Source organism: Hirundo rustica, chromosome 3 (genome assembly GCF_015227805.2).
Source record: "Hirundo rustica isolate bHirRus1 chromosome 3, bHirRus1.pri.v3, whole genome shotgun sequence".
Taxonomy (NCBI): Eukaryota; Metazoa; Chordata; class Aves; order Passeriformes; family Hirundinidae; genus Hirundo; species Hirundo rustica.
The window spans coordinates 61,457,171-61,471,978 of NC_053452.1; the positions used below are offsets into that span (position 1 = coordinate 61,457,171).

General features: G+C 38.4%; 1 protein-coding gene across 4 annotated transcripts in view; it reads right to left on the minus strand.

Moving 5' to 3' along the window:
- LAMA2 (laminin subunit alpha 2) overlaps positions 1 to 14,808 on the minus strand; it is a 346,441-nt gene that overhangs the window by 112,251 nt on the left and 219,382 nt on the right. For 3 of the 4 annotated variants that reach the window (XM_058420095.1, XM_040060645.2, XM_058420097.1), the window contains exons 20-24: positions 12,123 to 12,229; positions 10,839 to 11,102; positions 7,319 to 7,499; positions 3,854 to 3,990; positions 1,166 to 1,399 (exon numbers count right to left, since the gene is read on the minus strand). In XM_058420095.1, the coding sequence (XP_058276078.1) occupies positions 1,166 to 1,399; positions 3,854 to 3,990; positions 7,319 to 7,499; positions 10,839 to 11,102; positions 12,123 to 12,229 (923 nt within the window). The remainder of the gene's footprint in view (positions 1 to 1,165; positions 1,400 to 3,853; positions 3,991 to 7,318; positions 7,500 to 10,838; positions 11,103 to 12,122; positions 12,230 to 14,808) is intronic. The other variant, XM_058420096.1, reaches the window with a different exon arrangement.

Below are 14,808 nucleotides of genomic sequence, written 5' to 3' on the forward strand. Positions count from 1 at the left end.
ACATCCCCACAGATCATCTGCTGTGAGACTCTTCTCTGGATCCTCTCCAATTTCTCAACAACACTTTTGAATCAAGTTCTAAAACTGGACACCATTTCTAAGTACAGTCTTACCAGCACGACTACATTAAGAGTGGAGCACTGAGTAGATAAAGCCTTTCCCCTGCTAGCCATGCTCTTTGTGATGTCCTACCTTGCAGCTGCATTGGCCACTGTGCTCATTGCATCCAAATCAGTGGGCAGTTTGCCTCATTTACCATGAGAGTATATGGTTGGTTTATATTGTGTTTTCCAGCAGGATTGTCATTCAGCCTTCTTCCTCCCAAACTGATTCTTGAGGTAATTCCACTTCAATTAATGATTTTCTTTTTTTTCCAGTCATCAGGTTTTCAAGAACCCTCTAGACAGTAATTCTACTGTTCAGCATGTCAGTCTCAACCTCCTCCAAGTCAGCAGTATTTTCAAATGTGCTGATCATGAATTCTGTCATCTGTGTCATTGATGAAGGTATTGGCTCTGGGATACTCTGCTTGCTGGCTACCAACTGCATATCAAACCACCAATTACTGCCCTGGAAGCTCAGCAATCCAGCCAACTCTCGAACAACCTAAGTGTGCTGTTCCTCCAAGCACAATTCCAGATAAGAATGTTGTGGAGGATGATGCCAAAAGTCTTTGCTTTAGTGATCTTGAATTGGATGCAGTCTACTCAGAACAAATACTATTGCAGTGAATTCTACTCATGAAATGATGAATATTGACTCCCTCTAAGTCAACGTACTTAGAATTAGCACTGTGGCTTACTATGATTACTTATGTGTTGGCTTTCATTGCGCTCAGAATCTGAACAATAATTGTATTATGGGGATGAACTGGCAACAGTTCTGTAAGAACAGAAAGGAATAAAAATTGGGGAAAAAAGAGGATGCTAAGGATCCTTCTAAGAGGATGCTATCCTGGCAAGTGTCAGTATGTGAAAAAGCAACTAATAAGCACTTAAGTCTTTCTTTACGTTGGACTCCTCCCACATCAGTTCGCAAATGCACTATAAAAACCAAGGAGATTGTTCTGCATATATTCTTTGAACAAGCAAGGACAAGTGCCAGTGAAATCTGATATACATTTCTCAGCAGTTATAGGATCAGGTTACAACCTTCAATGTCCTACCTTGCAGCTGCATTGGCCAGAATGATCAATGCATGAACACTTCCCCTCTGTATCACAGCTCTGTGGATCCGTCCCAGCCAGGGAGCACTGACAAGCAACACAATGTGGGTAATTCCAGTAGCCCAACCTGCACTCAGTGCATTTCTCTCCAGAGAATTCAGGGCGGCAGAAGCAACAGCCTGTATTTAAGTCACACTGAGAACTTAGGGCTCCAATGAGGCTGCACTCACAGGGCTGAAAAGGAGAGAAAAAAGGCAATTGCAATTGTGTTTCTGAACAAAAAACCCCAACAAAATCAAAACCAAACCCAAATCAAAAAAACAATTTATCTCTTTTAAGTATCTATAAATAAAATACAGCAGTGGATATCCACTATCAAAAAATAACATTTAAATTAAAAGGCCAGTAATTTATTTTTATTCAGCATGGTTCAAGCATTTACACTAAATACATTTACAATACTGGTTGGATTTTTTCGATAGATATTACTTATCACTGATAAGTTAGGCATTGAAAACAAATAAACCCCAAAGGGTCAAGGACATTGGAATACTTTGTGGACAAAATTAACTCAGAAACTATAAGCACTGTCTAAGAAGTATTTTGTATGTAAATTCTCTGCAGGCATGTTCAGAACACTTTCCTAAAATTGGAATTGCTCAGGAGCAATTGGTTCAGTGGTTCCAGAGGAATCTAGTTCAATGTCTATTACTCATCCGTCAGACAGGTAACTATTCTCTTTGTACAAACAAGACTCCTAGATGACAGTAATTTACACAGTAAGGGCTAGAGATTTAGTCATGTGATATATTTGGAAGTAAACTTGCTCAGAGAGTAAGACTTGCACAGGAAAGTGAGCATAAAAATAGGTGATTTTCCAAGGTGTCTAGATATTAAATACAAAAGTAGCTGAGAAAACTGCAGACTTTCAAAGAACACAAGAATCCCTCAGTGCTGTTACTGTGGTAGCACTGCACGGTTAATACAGGACATTGGCTATAATCACTGGTGTGACCAGAATATCATATGGAGAAGTTCAGCTTACAGAAAACAACTCAGTGCAGCAGAACAGGTTACCACAGTAACTGACATGGATAGACTTGCTAAAATTACAGACATAAAGAAAAAAAAGAGGGAAAGAAAATGTGGATTCAGTTTCTAAACAAAACTTAGAGCACCTTTCCTCTGATCTGAAAACACCATTTATAAAGAAGGTGAATTTATATAGGAAATATACAGATGCAATCTTTACTGAATGCCAGAGAAACTATATAACCACTGGTTAAATATTAGTCTGCAAGAAGACAATCTAACCTAAAAATTAAAACTTTCTGACAGAAAGAACTTTATTCTACAATATACATTTGAACACAAAGCTGAGAAAACAAATTGTTCACCATTCTCTGAAATAGCTTGGTGTGCAATATCAACACCTAAATTATAATCAGATGCTGTGCATGTTTTATGCAGTTTTCTACAATGCTCACTAGTTTTAAGTCTCCCAGATTTAAAACAGCCTCAGAAATCTTCTACAAAGTCCGCAGATCAGGAGATTCACATCTCACTTTGCAGAAATCAGCAGCAACATACTGAAAGAGATGTGGACTGATAGATCATCATTAATTTAGATGGTGCCATGGAACTGTCATACTAATGTGCTCACATAAAAGACAATCAGAGAATATACTCCAGAGCTCAAACAGAGGTCTTCAACCTCATTAGGCTGGTTTCAGAAGCCAAGAGTCTATATCACAGCAGCACTGCAGAGGTTTCACAAGAGATTTTCATACATATAAAAAAGAAATCATTCTTGCCAATTACTTAACTACATGACTAACAGCCTTTTAAGAATAAGTATGAATGGTGTATGACTATGTTCCAAAAAGATAGTTTTTTGGAGTAATTGTAGCACTACTATTAAGTCCCTTGTCACCAATGAACACAGCAGGAAGGAAGAAGGCATTTGCACTTTGCACCATGTCCACTGTCCCCAGGTCTCAACCTTAACTGAATACTGCACCCCTCAGCTCAAGGTCATTAACGACAACTGTCATGGTCTCCTCAGCATTCTATCATTGTTTTCTTATTTCTTCTCCCTTCTGTTCAGATATTTTAACTCTGTGTCAAATATTGGAATAAGAAGGATTTAAAGGCTAATGATAAGGTTTCTTTCCCCTTTAAGAACACAGGAATAAAGAGCAATTTACAACTAAGGTGGATGTTTCTTTTCTTTATTCCTTGCTGTCTTTTATGCACAAATTGAAGACTTCCTCAAGCAAACTTTGAGTACAAAGTCCCAGCAGTGTCACCATTAAGGCAAAAGTAAATCTGTTCCCCAAAGGCACTGCTGATTACACGTAAATATACATCTACATACATTGTTTGATACCACGGTAATCTCCTCAGCTACGTTAAACACAGCTATAATAAAATAAATTCAGGCTCAAGCAGGACACTGACTCAGTGTGACAGCAGAATCAACAGGACGTTTTGTGTTACAGGCTGCATACCTGAGACAGAGGATCTGGAGCGCAGTAACAGCAACAGATTGCCAACACTTACGTCACAGTCTCACACCAAAACTCACAATATGGGGACAAACCATTATTTATAAGCCAAAAACTGTGTTCCAGCTATAGGTTACTGTGGCAGAGGTAATGCACATAGAGAAAATAGAAATCCACTCACCTTGCAGCCACTGACAATGTTATGGCCCCAGTGATTCGGCGCACACTTGTCACACATCTCTCCAACAGTATTGGGAGGGCAGATACAGCGTCCACTGACGGGATCACAGTTATTGCCAAAACGTGAACACTCACAGGCTTCAGAAAAAAGTAAAGCAGAGGAAACATTATCCCTTTATGTGAGACCTGGAGAACAGACCCTGAGGGGGTTAGGGTCATTCTTTTATTGTACAGTAAACTCTCAGTTATCTGTGGACACGATGGGCAGAAAAGCTAGGGAAAACCCTGAGAAACTAAAACCAGTAGCAGTGAAACACAGGTTAACTGTGGCTGAAGTAGCTGCAATGAGAGCAGAATGAGAAAAATAAAGGCACCAACTGCAGAAGTGCAGAGACTTCTGAGATGGTGCACTCTTACGACATAACTGCCGGAGTGCTGCTATACAATTTCTGGGCCCATGCTGCCTCCTCTAAGAAGCCACCTGAGGGCCTCCGAATCATCTATGCAGGGAACTTGCAGTCCATTTAACCTCTTATATCAATTTGAGAAATACCTTCTAAAATTTCTGCTGCTCTAAAGAGACTTCCCTAAAGAGCACCTAAAAAATGAGTTTCAGTTTCTTTTTCCCTTTCCTTTTTTCCCTTCTATTTCAGCTTACATATCTTCTGCCTTGGAAGGACATCAACAAACTGATGTTTCCTATCCATGAGAAACTGGTATTCTTTGCAGATTATACTAAATTAAAAATACTTCAGGTTAGGAAGTGCTTCCAGAAGTTTTCTGTTAAATGATTATTAAGTGAACAACTCCTTGGTTGCAAATACTGATTTGAACTATTTAAGTGATCAGTAGTTCTGGGGCACAGGACATACAAGTGATTGGAAGAGCAGAACTGGTGTGTGGTCGTTTTCACACCCACCCATCCAAGTAACTCATGAGGTCAGAGAAAAAGCATTATAAGCAAAATGACTGTCTGTGTGATAACCTGTTCCTCCGAGTACTTAAAGGGCAATGTAACTTTGTTACTTAGGGCTTCATTTATGTTCCTCGCCTTTACTGTGAAATACTTCAGATTGAAACTAGAAGACAAGGGATGTGCAAAGATAGAACTCCTATCTATAGTTCAAATAGGAAGTGGCCTTCATTTATCCACACTGATGCCTTCAAGATAAGGTAATTGATGCAAAGAAGATAGCAAGTTTCGCCTCCATCATGCCAGGAACACATAGTGTTGCATGCTATTTAAAATATTTTCACACACTGTAGCTTGAAGTTTCAGAATACATCTTATTGTGAGACTGAGGCTTTCAGATGTGACAGCTCATCTATGGGCTTCCAGGTCTTATACAAAATTGGCTAAAAAGGCATAGAGGGGAAGGAGATACTCAAATGGTTTTCCTATTTTTACTTTTATAATTATTTTTCAAAATAAGAGGGGGAAAATATAACACAATTGTTGCAAGCAATAGTAAAATAGATTTTGTATCTTTGCTGCTAGAATGTCAACACTGACAATGCTTTCAGGGTTTTTTTAGGCTTTATGGATTTATATTGCACAAGAAAAAATCAAATTATATTCCTTTAGGAAAAACGCTAGATAAAAGAGGTCCAATATGTTACTTGATACTTAACTGTCACAATGGAATTAATTTTTCTGTACTTTTCCTTCCAGCATGATTTTATATACTTCTATTAAATTTCTGTTTTTCTTTGTGATTCATAATTTAATTCTTATTTTTTTTGTCATTTGAAGGAATACATTATAAGCCTACTAAAAATAAGTGCGGAAAAAACCAGCACATTGAAAACAGAATTCCTCTCCCACTGTTCTATTAACTTTGTAACTTTCAAATTTCTGAATTTTCTCAACAACTATAGCTACTTCTGTTGCTTTAAACATTTGATGACCACAGGCTGATACAATTATATTTAAAATATTACTTGGATCTACAGTATTTTACCATTTCATTCTGTCAGTTCAAAGATTACCAAGAGAGTAATTAAAATTTTAACATGCAACTTCATTAATAGCCCTCTCATTTTCCTTCCCCAGCTGTAGTTATCAACATTTTGTTGTGTTTCACAATACTGATGTGCTTTTAACCTTTGGAATGTTAGAATAACATGCTAATCATAAACAATAGAACTTTTTGCCCTTCATTTAATTGCTAAAGGCTTTAGGACTGCAGTTATCATTTGCATATTATTTCAAGCTCTCTCAGTGAGCCTGGGAACCAATCTCTCCCTTTTCCAAGGTGCCAACGTATCTGAACTTCTCAAACCTGTAAGTGTTTTTGAACCCTTCATTCCCATGGGAGACAACACCACAGAGCAACATTTTCAAACACGATCTATAATCCAGCCTGTTTCAAGGTTCATCCACACTACAGGTAGAATTGAATTTTGCTGCACAAATACAGGTCTCAAGGCCTTGATGCTCCTTCCATTAAAGAAAAAAAAAAAAGAAAAAAAAAAAAAGAGTAAGAAAAGGCAGAGAGCTAAGCTTGCTCCTTATGCTGCCTTTCTGGATAGGAAAGGAGGAAGAAGAGATTGCCAGATATTGTAATTTCTGCTTCTTGAAAGAAAATGCTTTATACCTGGAGAACAATAACAGCATCCTGGCACCCCAGCAGTCACACTAGACAACTATCTACGTGTCCTGTGATCACACCTAAATAAGTCTCTCACTTATCTTAGAGACTTGAAAAACATAGTTCTATCAGGAAAGATGGATATTTCCCTGTGAAGAAACCTATTGATTGGGTTCTTTTTGATATAGCATTCTGCACTACTTCAAGGATAGGAAGCATTCATTTCAGTCTTTGACCTAATTTCCAAAAGGACAAAAATAAAGGTAAAGAGATGGCTGGATATATTTATGTCAAATGCTAGAGTTTCAGCATCTAGAAAAGGAGCATTTTCATGTGTTTACACAAGGGATATAGCAAATAATTTTACTTAAAGTTTTTGTACACAAAAAGTACAAGCAAGCAACTAAATATATAGGAAATATACTGAACCATAAGGAAAGGATTGTGGTAATGAAAGGGGATCAACCATAAAAGAACAATGAAAAGGTTTGGGATAAAACTAGAAGTAAAGGGAGTTTGTGTTTTTCTTATTTTCCTTTTACACCCCAACAAATTGATGTTATTTGGCAAAAATTTTAATCGGAGTTCTGATACTCATAACTAAATCCAAAGGAACTCCATGGAATTTTTTTGGCAGATACTACATGGAGTGAATGACATTCCTGTTCCTTCTAAATGTAGCAGATTAGCCATAAACTGCCCATAAAATAGCAGAGATTGCTTTGGTCTTTCATTCTTGAAATCACCACCCTGTCCATGGACCCTCTTGTCAGGAAAATTTGTTAGGCTATCTAAAATTAGGCAACCTAGAATCTTAGGGATTAATAAACAAACAAACAAATCAATCTGCGCTTGGGTGCAAAACATGTACATACGAGTACAGCCTCCCTCTTCAAAGTTGTAAAACCCATGTGCACAGCGGTCACACTTCTTTCCTGTCACTCCCGGCTGGCAGTAGCACTGTCCGTCTCCATCGCAATCAAAGGACTTGGAGCCAAAAGAATTGCAGTTGCAGGGAACACATCCTCTGGAAGACTGTAAGCCAAATGTTCCAGGCTGTCACAGAGTGAGGAAGAGCAGTTAGTACATGGAATGACTACCAGGAGAAAAGGGGAAAAGCTGAGAGTGTAGGGAGATCAGGGTTGCTCTTTCCTCTTCATCACTGAAATACGGCTTTTAACAGGTTAAATTGTAGTGGAAAACCCTGGAGAAAGGACGGTAAATGCAGTACTGAGAAAGAATAAAGATTTCATAACATTACCTGATACTATAATGAATGTTCTGCAGTGTAACATATTTCTTACGGGGCTGTTTCCCTAAGTACAATTCTCACTTGGAATGGAAGGTATGTCACACAAAATACATACCCCCATCTCTGTCTGTAAGGCTATGTCAGGCAGTTTGTTGTTAACAGAGTGAATTCAAATTCTTAGCTGTGAATGGAGATCGATTCAACTGGAAAGCCTCTGAACTAGATTTTATCTCCTCTGAGAAAAGGCAGTATCTGTAACTTAAGGGCAATTCGTTAGAATGATATATATGGGAATAACTTTAGAAGAACAAAGAGATAGTGTATTTGTGTTCAATACAAAAAAATAATGGGGATTTTTTAAGATAAAAAACTCTGCCTTTGGATTAGGCCTCTGTTTATCTTCTATTTTCTTCCTTTTCTTTCTTTTTTGCAGTGATCAATATAATGTTTCTACAGAACCAGAGTAGATGTTATCAACTATAGTAAGAAATTTCCTCATTAACTTCACTAGTGGAGTGTAAAAAATAAAGAAGGGAAGACACATGCTCATTTTTACACTGTGATATGGAGTTCTGTGCAAAGCTTTCAATCAAAAGACCCCGTGAGTTTCTCTGCACCGACCAACAGAGGCTCCTTGGAACAAACCATACTTGATAGTCAAATGACAAACTCAGTCTCGAGCTAGAGTGCTTCAAAATGGGAGTACTTCTCCACCTGTTTTTCAGGCATGATGATTTTCAGTGAGTACTGAAATCTAAATCATATTAATAACTTCACTTGAAATTGATATTACAACATTAATAACAAAACCTATCTGCAAGTTTGATAGAAAAGCATAATGTTAAAAATGAGATATTAAAAAGATCACTGCTAATGAATATAAATGGAACAAAGTGAAAAATATTTACTTTACAATGTGCTACTTTGTGATCCAGGCATGAGATGTTAGATTTTTGTCTATAAGTCAGTAGATCTTCAAATCAATGTGCTGGCTATGGCAGTGATTGTCCCTCTGTATTAAGCACTAGTGCTGTGTCCAGTTCTGGGCCACTTACAAGGAAAAAAGACATTGAGGTGCTGGATCGTGTCCAGAGAAGGGCAATGGAGTTGGTGAAGGGTCTGGAGCACAAGTCCTAAGAGGAGTAGCTGAGGGACATGGGGTGTTTAGTCTGGAGAAGAGGAGGCTCAGGAGGAAACTTTACAGCTCCTTGAAAGGAGGCTGTTGCCAGATGAGATTCAGCCTCTGCTCCCAGGGAACCAACAACAGGACAAGAGGACATAGCCTCAGGCAGTGCCAGGGGATGCTCAGGTTGGACAAAAGGAGCAATTTCTTTACTGTAAGGGTGGTCTGCCATTGTAGCATGCTGCCCAGGGCAGTGGGCAGTGAAGTCATTCAAGAAATGACTGGACATGGCACTTAGTACCATGGTCTGGTTGACAAAGTGGTGATCAGTCAAAGGTTGGACTCAATAAGCTTGGGGGTCCTTCTCAACCTTAATGGTTCTATGACTACTGTTTTATACGTATTTGTTCCACAGTAGAACCCCTAACCAATCTTGTGAATTCTCTGAAACTTCAGAAGGTTTCCATGGAAAAGTCCTGAAATATGACCTCTGAGATTAATACAGAAGTTCCCCACTCACACAGAGAATCTGCTGATAGGTGTCAGAATACAGGACCTCATCTATGGTCAGAATTTGGCCTGAAAATCATACAAACCTAAGCAAATGATTGTACATGTAATAAAAAATTACACTGATTTTCATTTCCAAACTCTATATTGAAACGTTTTGCAAATTTCATACTTCTGCCTGACAAAACATGGTGTATCAGAGAGAAAGAGATACTCAAACTCGTTTAATTAAATTCAAGGTTCAATAAAATACTTGACTATCTCTAAAGAGTTCTTTTACACAGGAAGAAACAGAGAAATGTGAATATGCACAATCTCAGGACAGACACTCAGATAAATGCGGTGAAGTAACCAATGCACAGCATGCATCTCTGTTCTCAATATAAAGTTTGCTAGGATCTCATAAATTCTGTTTATATGGTAACAGTCAGGAAAAGTCTGATGCCAGCACTCCACACTGCGTTAAGTTGGAAAAGACCACCACCATGCTGGGTTGCATTCTGTGAGGAGGGCTGCACACAAAGACATTTCGGTCAATCATGCAAACTTTAACCCCAAGTTAAAGTTCTCAGCTAAGTTTGCTTACACACAGAAATTCTAAGAATCACATTTACTAAACAAGAGATAAGATCCTAGATTATAAGTAGGAAATACACAGAATTTTCTGAATATGTCATTATATTTTGTCTCCATCAGTGTACTGTGTGGGTAACCTAATAGATGTTTAGTTGGGAAAAATAATTTCTCCAACGAAATCTATATGAACAAATCCAGCATGGATCCCAGAGTCAAGCTGAAGATGAAAAACACTGCCAGATATTTTTCAAACAGGGGTGTGATAAGTATGGAGGTTTTGAGTTGCAGGGAGAACAAACAACATTCTTAAAATACTGCTCTGGTAGAAGCAGTTGCATCACGATTACTTAATTTTAGGAAATAAATTGTTTTGTTCGTCTGTGGTAAGGAATGAACACTCCTATCATTTTGGGCGTTACATGCACTTAACTGGCACTGCACTGAGTTAAAAAAGGCTCTGATAACTGGCCATATTCAGTAATGAGAAATTTAAACACCAGTTATGTTCAATAGTTTAAAATTCGATCTTAACTCCTTGCCTCTGGGGCTGATCCTTCTCGCAACCTCCTTAAGCCATTGATTCTTGAATTGTTAGAAAAGGGAGCCTTATGCTGCAAAGTCTGAGAAAATCCCACCAATTCCATTGATTTATTACATCTCCCATGCATTTTGTGCATACTGCTGTTGATGGTCCTGTTTTGGGACTCAATCTGCCCTTTGATTTCTCACTTTGATATCACCACTTGCACAACGAAGCCCTTAGGATTGGGGAAGAACCCTAAAACACTGCTTGTCTTCCGAGCCTGTCTGTTTCTTGAGAATTTCTTATATTGTAACACGGGTACTAAAGATTAAAAACCCCAGCATTCTGTGTGAGCTCCAAACACAAGCAAACAGGAGACTTCAGCCCATGCAAAGCAGAGTTTCTAATTACCAGAGCTGCAGGCCGGTAAGCACCGCGTGGGCACCCACTGGCACTGCTGGTGCCCCACCTCCGGGGGGGCACTCGAATCTGCTGACTGCTTCCCGCACTTTCTTGCAATTTAGGCACCTGCCTGCTGATTTCACAGTGTCTGCCCGTGAATCCTGATTTGCAGACGCATCTTCCCAACATATCACACTGCAGTGATACAGATCCTGAAGCACTGCAGCCACAGGGTATACAAAACAGCTTTTCTGGGGCCCAGAAGTAGTTGGGCTTTAAGAATGAAAAGTGAACACTGTTAGAAAGTGAAGATAAGGAAACTACACCACATAAAAGAGTACAGAAATAAAGACAGGAGTAAACACTGAAGTAAACAAAGATTAATTCCAACTAACCACCAGTATTTTATTAATATTTGCTGGGTACCTTATGCAATCTGCAAATTCCACTGATACCAGCAATTTTTCTTTAAACAGACTCATTAAATACTGTTGAAAATGGAGTGTGAGCAAACCACTTCAGAAATTACATCATTTTAAAGAATGCAAATGATCCTTTTGATTTCTGCAGAATTATTTATGTGCTTTAAATTACACACAGGTGGAGGTGTTCTGAGGACATATGCCTAACTCACGAGTCCTTATGCTGAACTAGAGAAATGTGCAGCCAGGTATAGTATATTCCTTAGCTGCCTGAAGACAAACTTCTGTGAAAGTTTATGAAACAATATTTCTCTGCAGTGATTTATGAGAGAGGAAAACAATGTCAAGGCAAAAAAAAAAACCACTTTCACCAAAATATAATACATTGTTTGGACAACACAAGAAGAAACTCTGAGTGAAAAACATAAAGACAGAACATTCTAGCAGAACTAAACTAGCACCCTGCTTTTTTAAAAAAATAAGCATCAAATGTTATCAGACATTTTGCAGCTTTCTTCATAGAAGGATTATCTCCCAAAGCTGCAATATTTTAAACTAATTTTTTATATCAAACATTCAAAATATAAAATGTATATACTATGTATACAAATGTACTTATAGATACAGTGAGGCTTAAAATGCATTCATTGCATGTAAATGCTATATCTTGTGTTCTGTTCTAGAAAACAAGTAGAAAACATTTAAAAAGCAACCATTTTACCTTTCTCTACATAAGAACAATCTATATATGAGAATATGTTCTTTAAGTGAAAAATAAACAACAGAAAAAAGCCTATCCAGAACTAAATTATATTCAGTTGCAGCAAACAGTGAAGAAAGCTGAAAGGAAACTCCATTTCTGCTCACTCACTTTGCAGATGTCACAGCGGCGCCCGATGACGTTGGCTTTACACTCGCACTGGCCCGTCCGAGAGTCACAGATCTCCGAGAAGGAGCCATTCATGTGACAGTGACAGGCTGCAGAGGAAGAAGAAGGAGATGTCAGTGTGTTCCCTGAAGCTAAATCTCATAGGCAAATGTTTACACTGCAGCTTTTGCCACCCTGAGAGATGCCCGGTCTGGGTTAAGCAGGAAGGTGTTGCTCCCATGCGCTGAGATATTAAGCTGCCCATATTAATGCAGAGTTTTTCTCCAAATCACTGCAGTCAGAAATTTTGCCTCGAGTTCATTAACAGCTTGTTTTAGGTGCTCCTCTCAGATCAAAGCAGGATGTGGAGGGCAGATTACTAAGTACATGCCCAGAGACTCAGAGTGGGCAGGGAAGTGCTGAGAGAAAAATAGAAAAAGGGTAGAGACCCTTACAAAGGATATGTACAGGATGCAGCTCCAGCGAGTGGGAGTGCTACTGCTCCACGTGCTGGTTCTGCTGTCCTGCAGTTCACTCCCTGTTCATGTAGTCATCAGGAAATATTGGCAGGCTGCAAACCCAGTACAAGGTTGACAATGTACAGGGGCAGTAATGCTCTCATGCCCCAGGCTGCACTGAAAAACATACCAAGGATTATCTGCTACCATGACTCTCCAGGATTTCTGTCTCAGCAACAGCATCACAGTTCCCAGAGGAAATGTAACCCAACTGACCAACCTGACTCATCTCAGTGCTCTCCTGAAGATTTAAAAAGGCAGTGAAAACCCTGTTTCTTGAGGAAAACAGCAATGCTTCTGGCTCTTAAATTCATATGTTTTAGGAGAAGACAAGTTTTCGGGAAGATGTCTATCATCCTTTATGTTATTCAACCACAAGAACTTTTGTGTTCTTCAATCCTTTTAGCATGCAGAGATTTGGGAAAAAACCCTTAGCACTCGGAGGAGAAAACAAGGATGTGGTTGTTGTCAAAGGGACTATAAGCATGCATGATTCCATCATCATGAGCTGGTTCCTGCACATCCTTTCCCTCCCTCCCCCCATAGGGGAATGAATCTGCATCTCTATACCAATTATCAATCCACTCTCTAAACCTGGGCTCCAGTCCACATTTTGCCTTCCTGCAGTGCCCTATCTGCATGTGTCGCCTTTTTTTTTTTTTTTTTTTTTTTTTTTCTCTACCTGACACCTTCATTTTAAGAAACACTTAAGAGTCCCAGCAGTGAACATATGGCAGTCACATACTTGCATGTCAGAAGGTGCTATGTGAGACAAGGCAGTTATATTTTTCCTATATATAGATTATTACAACAGGACCTTCCTCATTACTTCATTGGACTTGTTAATTTACAATTTCGAACTATAAATTGAAAGGATTGGTGGGGTATATCACAGAATATACCAGAATATACCAGAATACCTTTTGAGGTATTCTGCAGAAGTTGCTTCTTTTAATGAAAGCAACTTTATGACCTGCCATTCCTTTCATAGCATTGTTTTTCAAATGTTTGCAAAAATTCTGGAATAAGTAACAGAAATGTGCTCGTTCTGCTGTACATAGTAGTGATGTATTCACAGATTTTGATCTTCTTCTGTTTTGCAATGTATTTTTAAAAAGTAAAAATTAAAAGACACATCTGATGTAATTAACATTGCTCATCTTTTGCTGTCAGCTTTCGATATGAAACAAATATATAGTTTACCTTTTTTGTTCTCTATACAGCCCTCTTTACCCTGATATTCACGTTTTAAAACTGCTGACACTAAATGGTACATGGTGAGAAGTATCACATACATATATGTTTTGAGCATATATTTAATTAAATTGGTCAGTAGGGAAAGAAGATGCAAAAGCTCAGATTCAACAAACTACAATCCTCTATGTAAATTAAAAGCATTTCACCAATTTTTTATACAGATCTCAAAATCCAAGCTCAGTCTGATTTGTTTTGTTTATCAGGCATATGACAACACAAGAGTCAAAAAGAAAACTTACACTGATTTTATAAACAGATTAGTTTGTTCTATTTATATTACAGCAAGCAGCACTCCATGGTGTCTCAACTCAGTCACAGATGACTGAGTGCATGCAGTGGTAAGGGAGAATTTGGAATGTCTGGACTTTGATTGTTTTTTTTGGCTCTGACAGTACATACATAGAGAAGAAACATACAGTCAGGGCTATTAATCTAATAAACGGATACTCAATCTGATAAATTATATTTATCTCACATATAGCCTAGGTGAGATTCATTCGCCATTACTGGGAAAATTAGCTATTGTCCAAACCTTCAAATGGTTGTTATAATACAATGCAGCCTGTTGGAGAAATTTGTCTTACTTTCTTCCCAGATGACACTAGTCAGGACCCTTAATTCTCTCTATATTTCTATAAATATATGAGCTTGTATTTATGATCAAGCTACACACTTATTCTCCCACAACAGTAGTACCTATACACTGGAACATAGGCAGACTTGATTATTTGCCTTAATTCATCTTGTGACACTGAGCTCTATTACCATCAGCTCAACCTCCAGGTATTTGCTTCAGCACACTGCGCTGTTTCACTCCAAAAACAGCTAGAATCAAATCAAATAAGCTTAGGACATTTGCTTGTTGTTCTTAGATTTACGTTTTTGTATAGATACACCAAAAAACCTAAGAAATG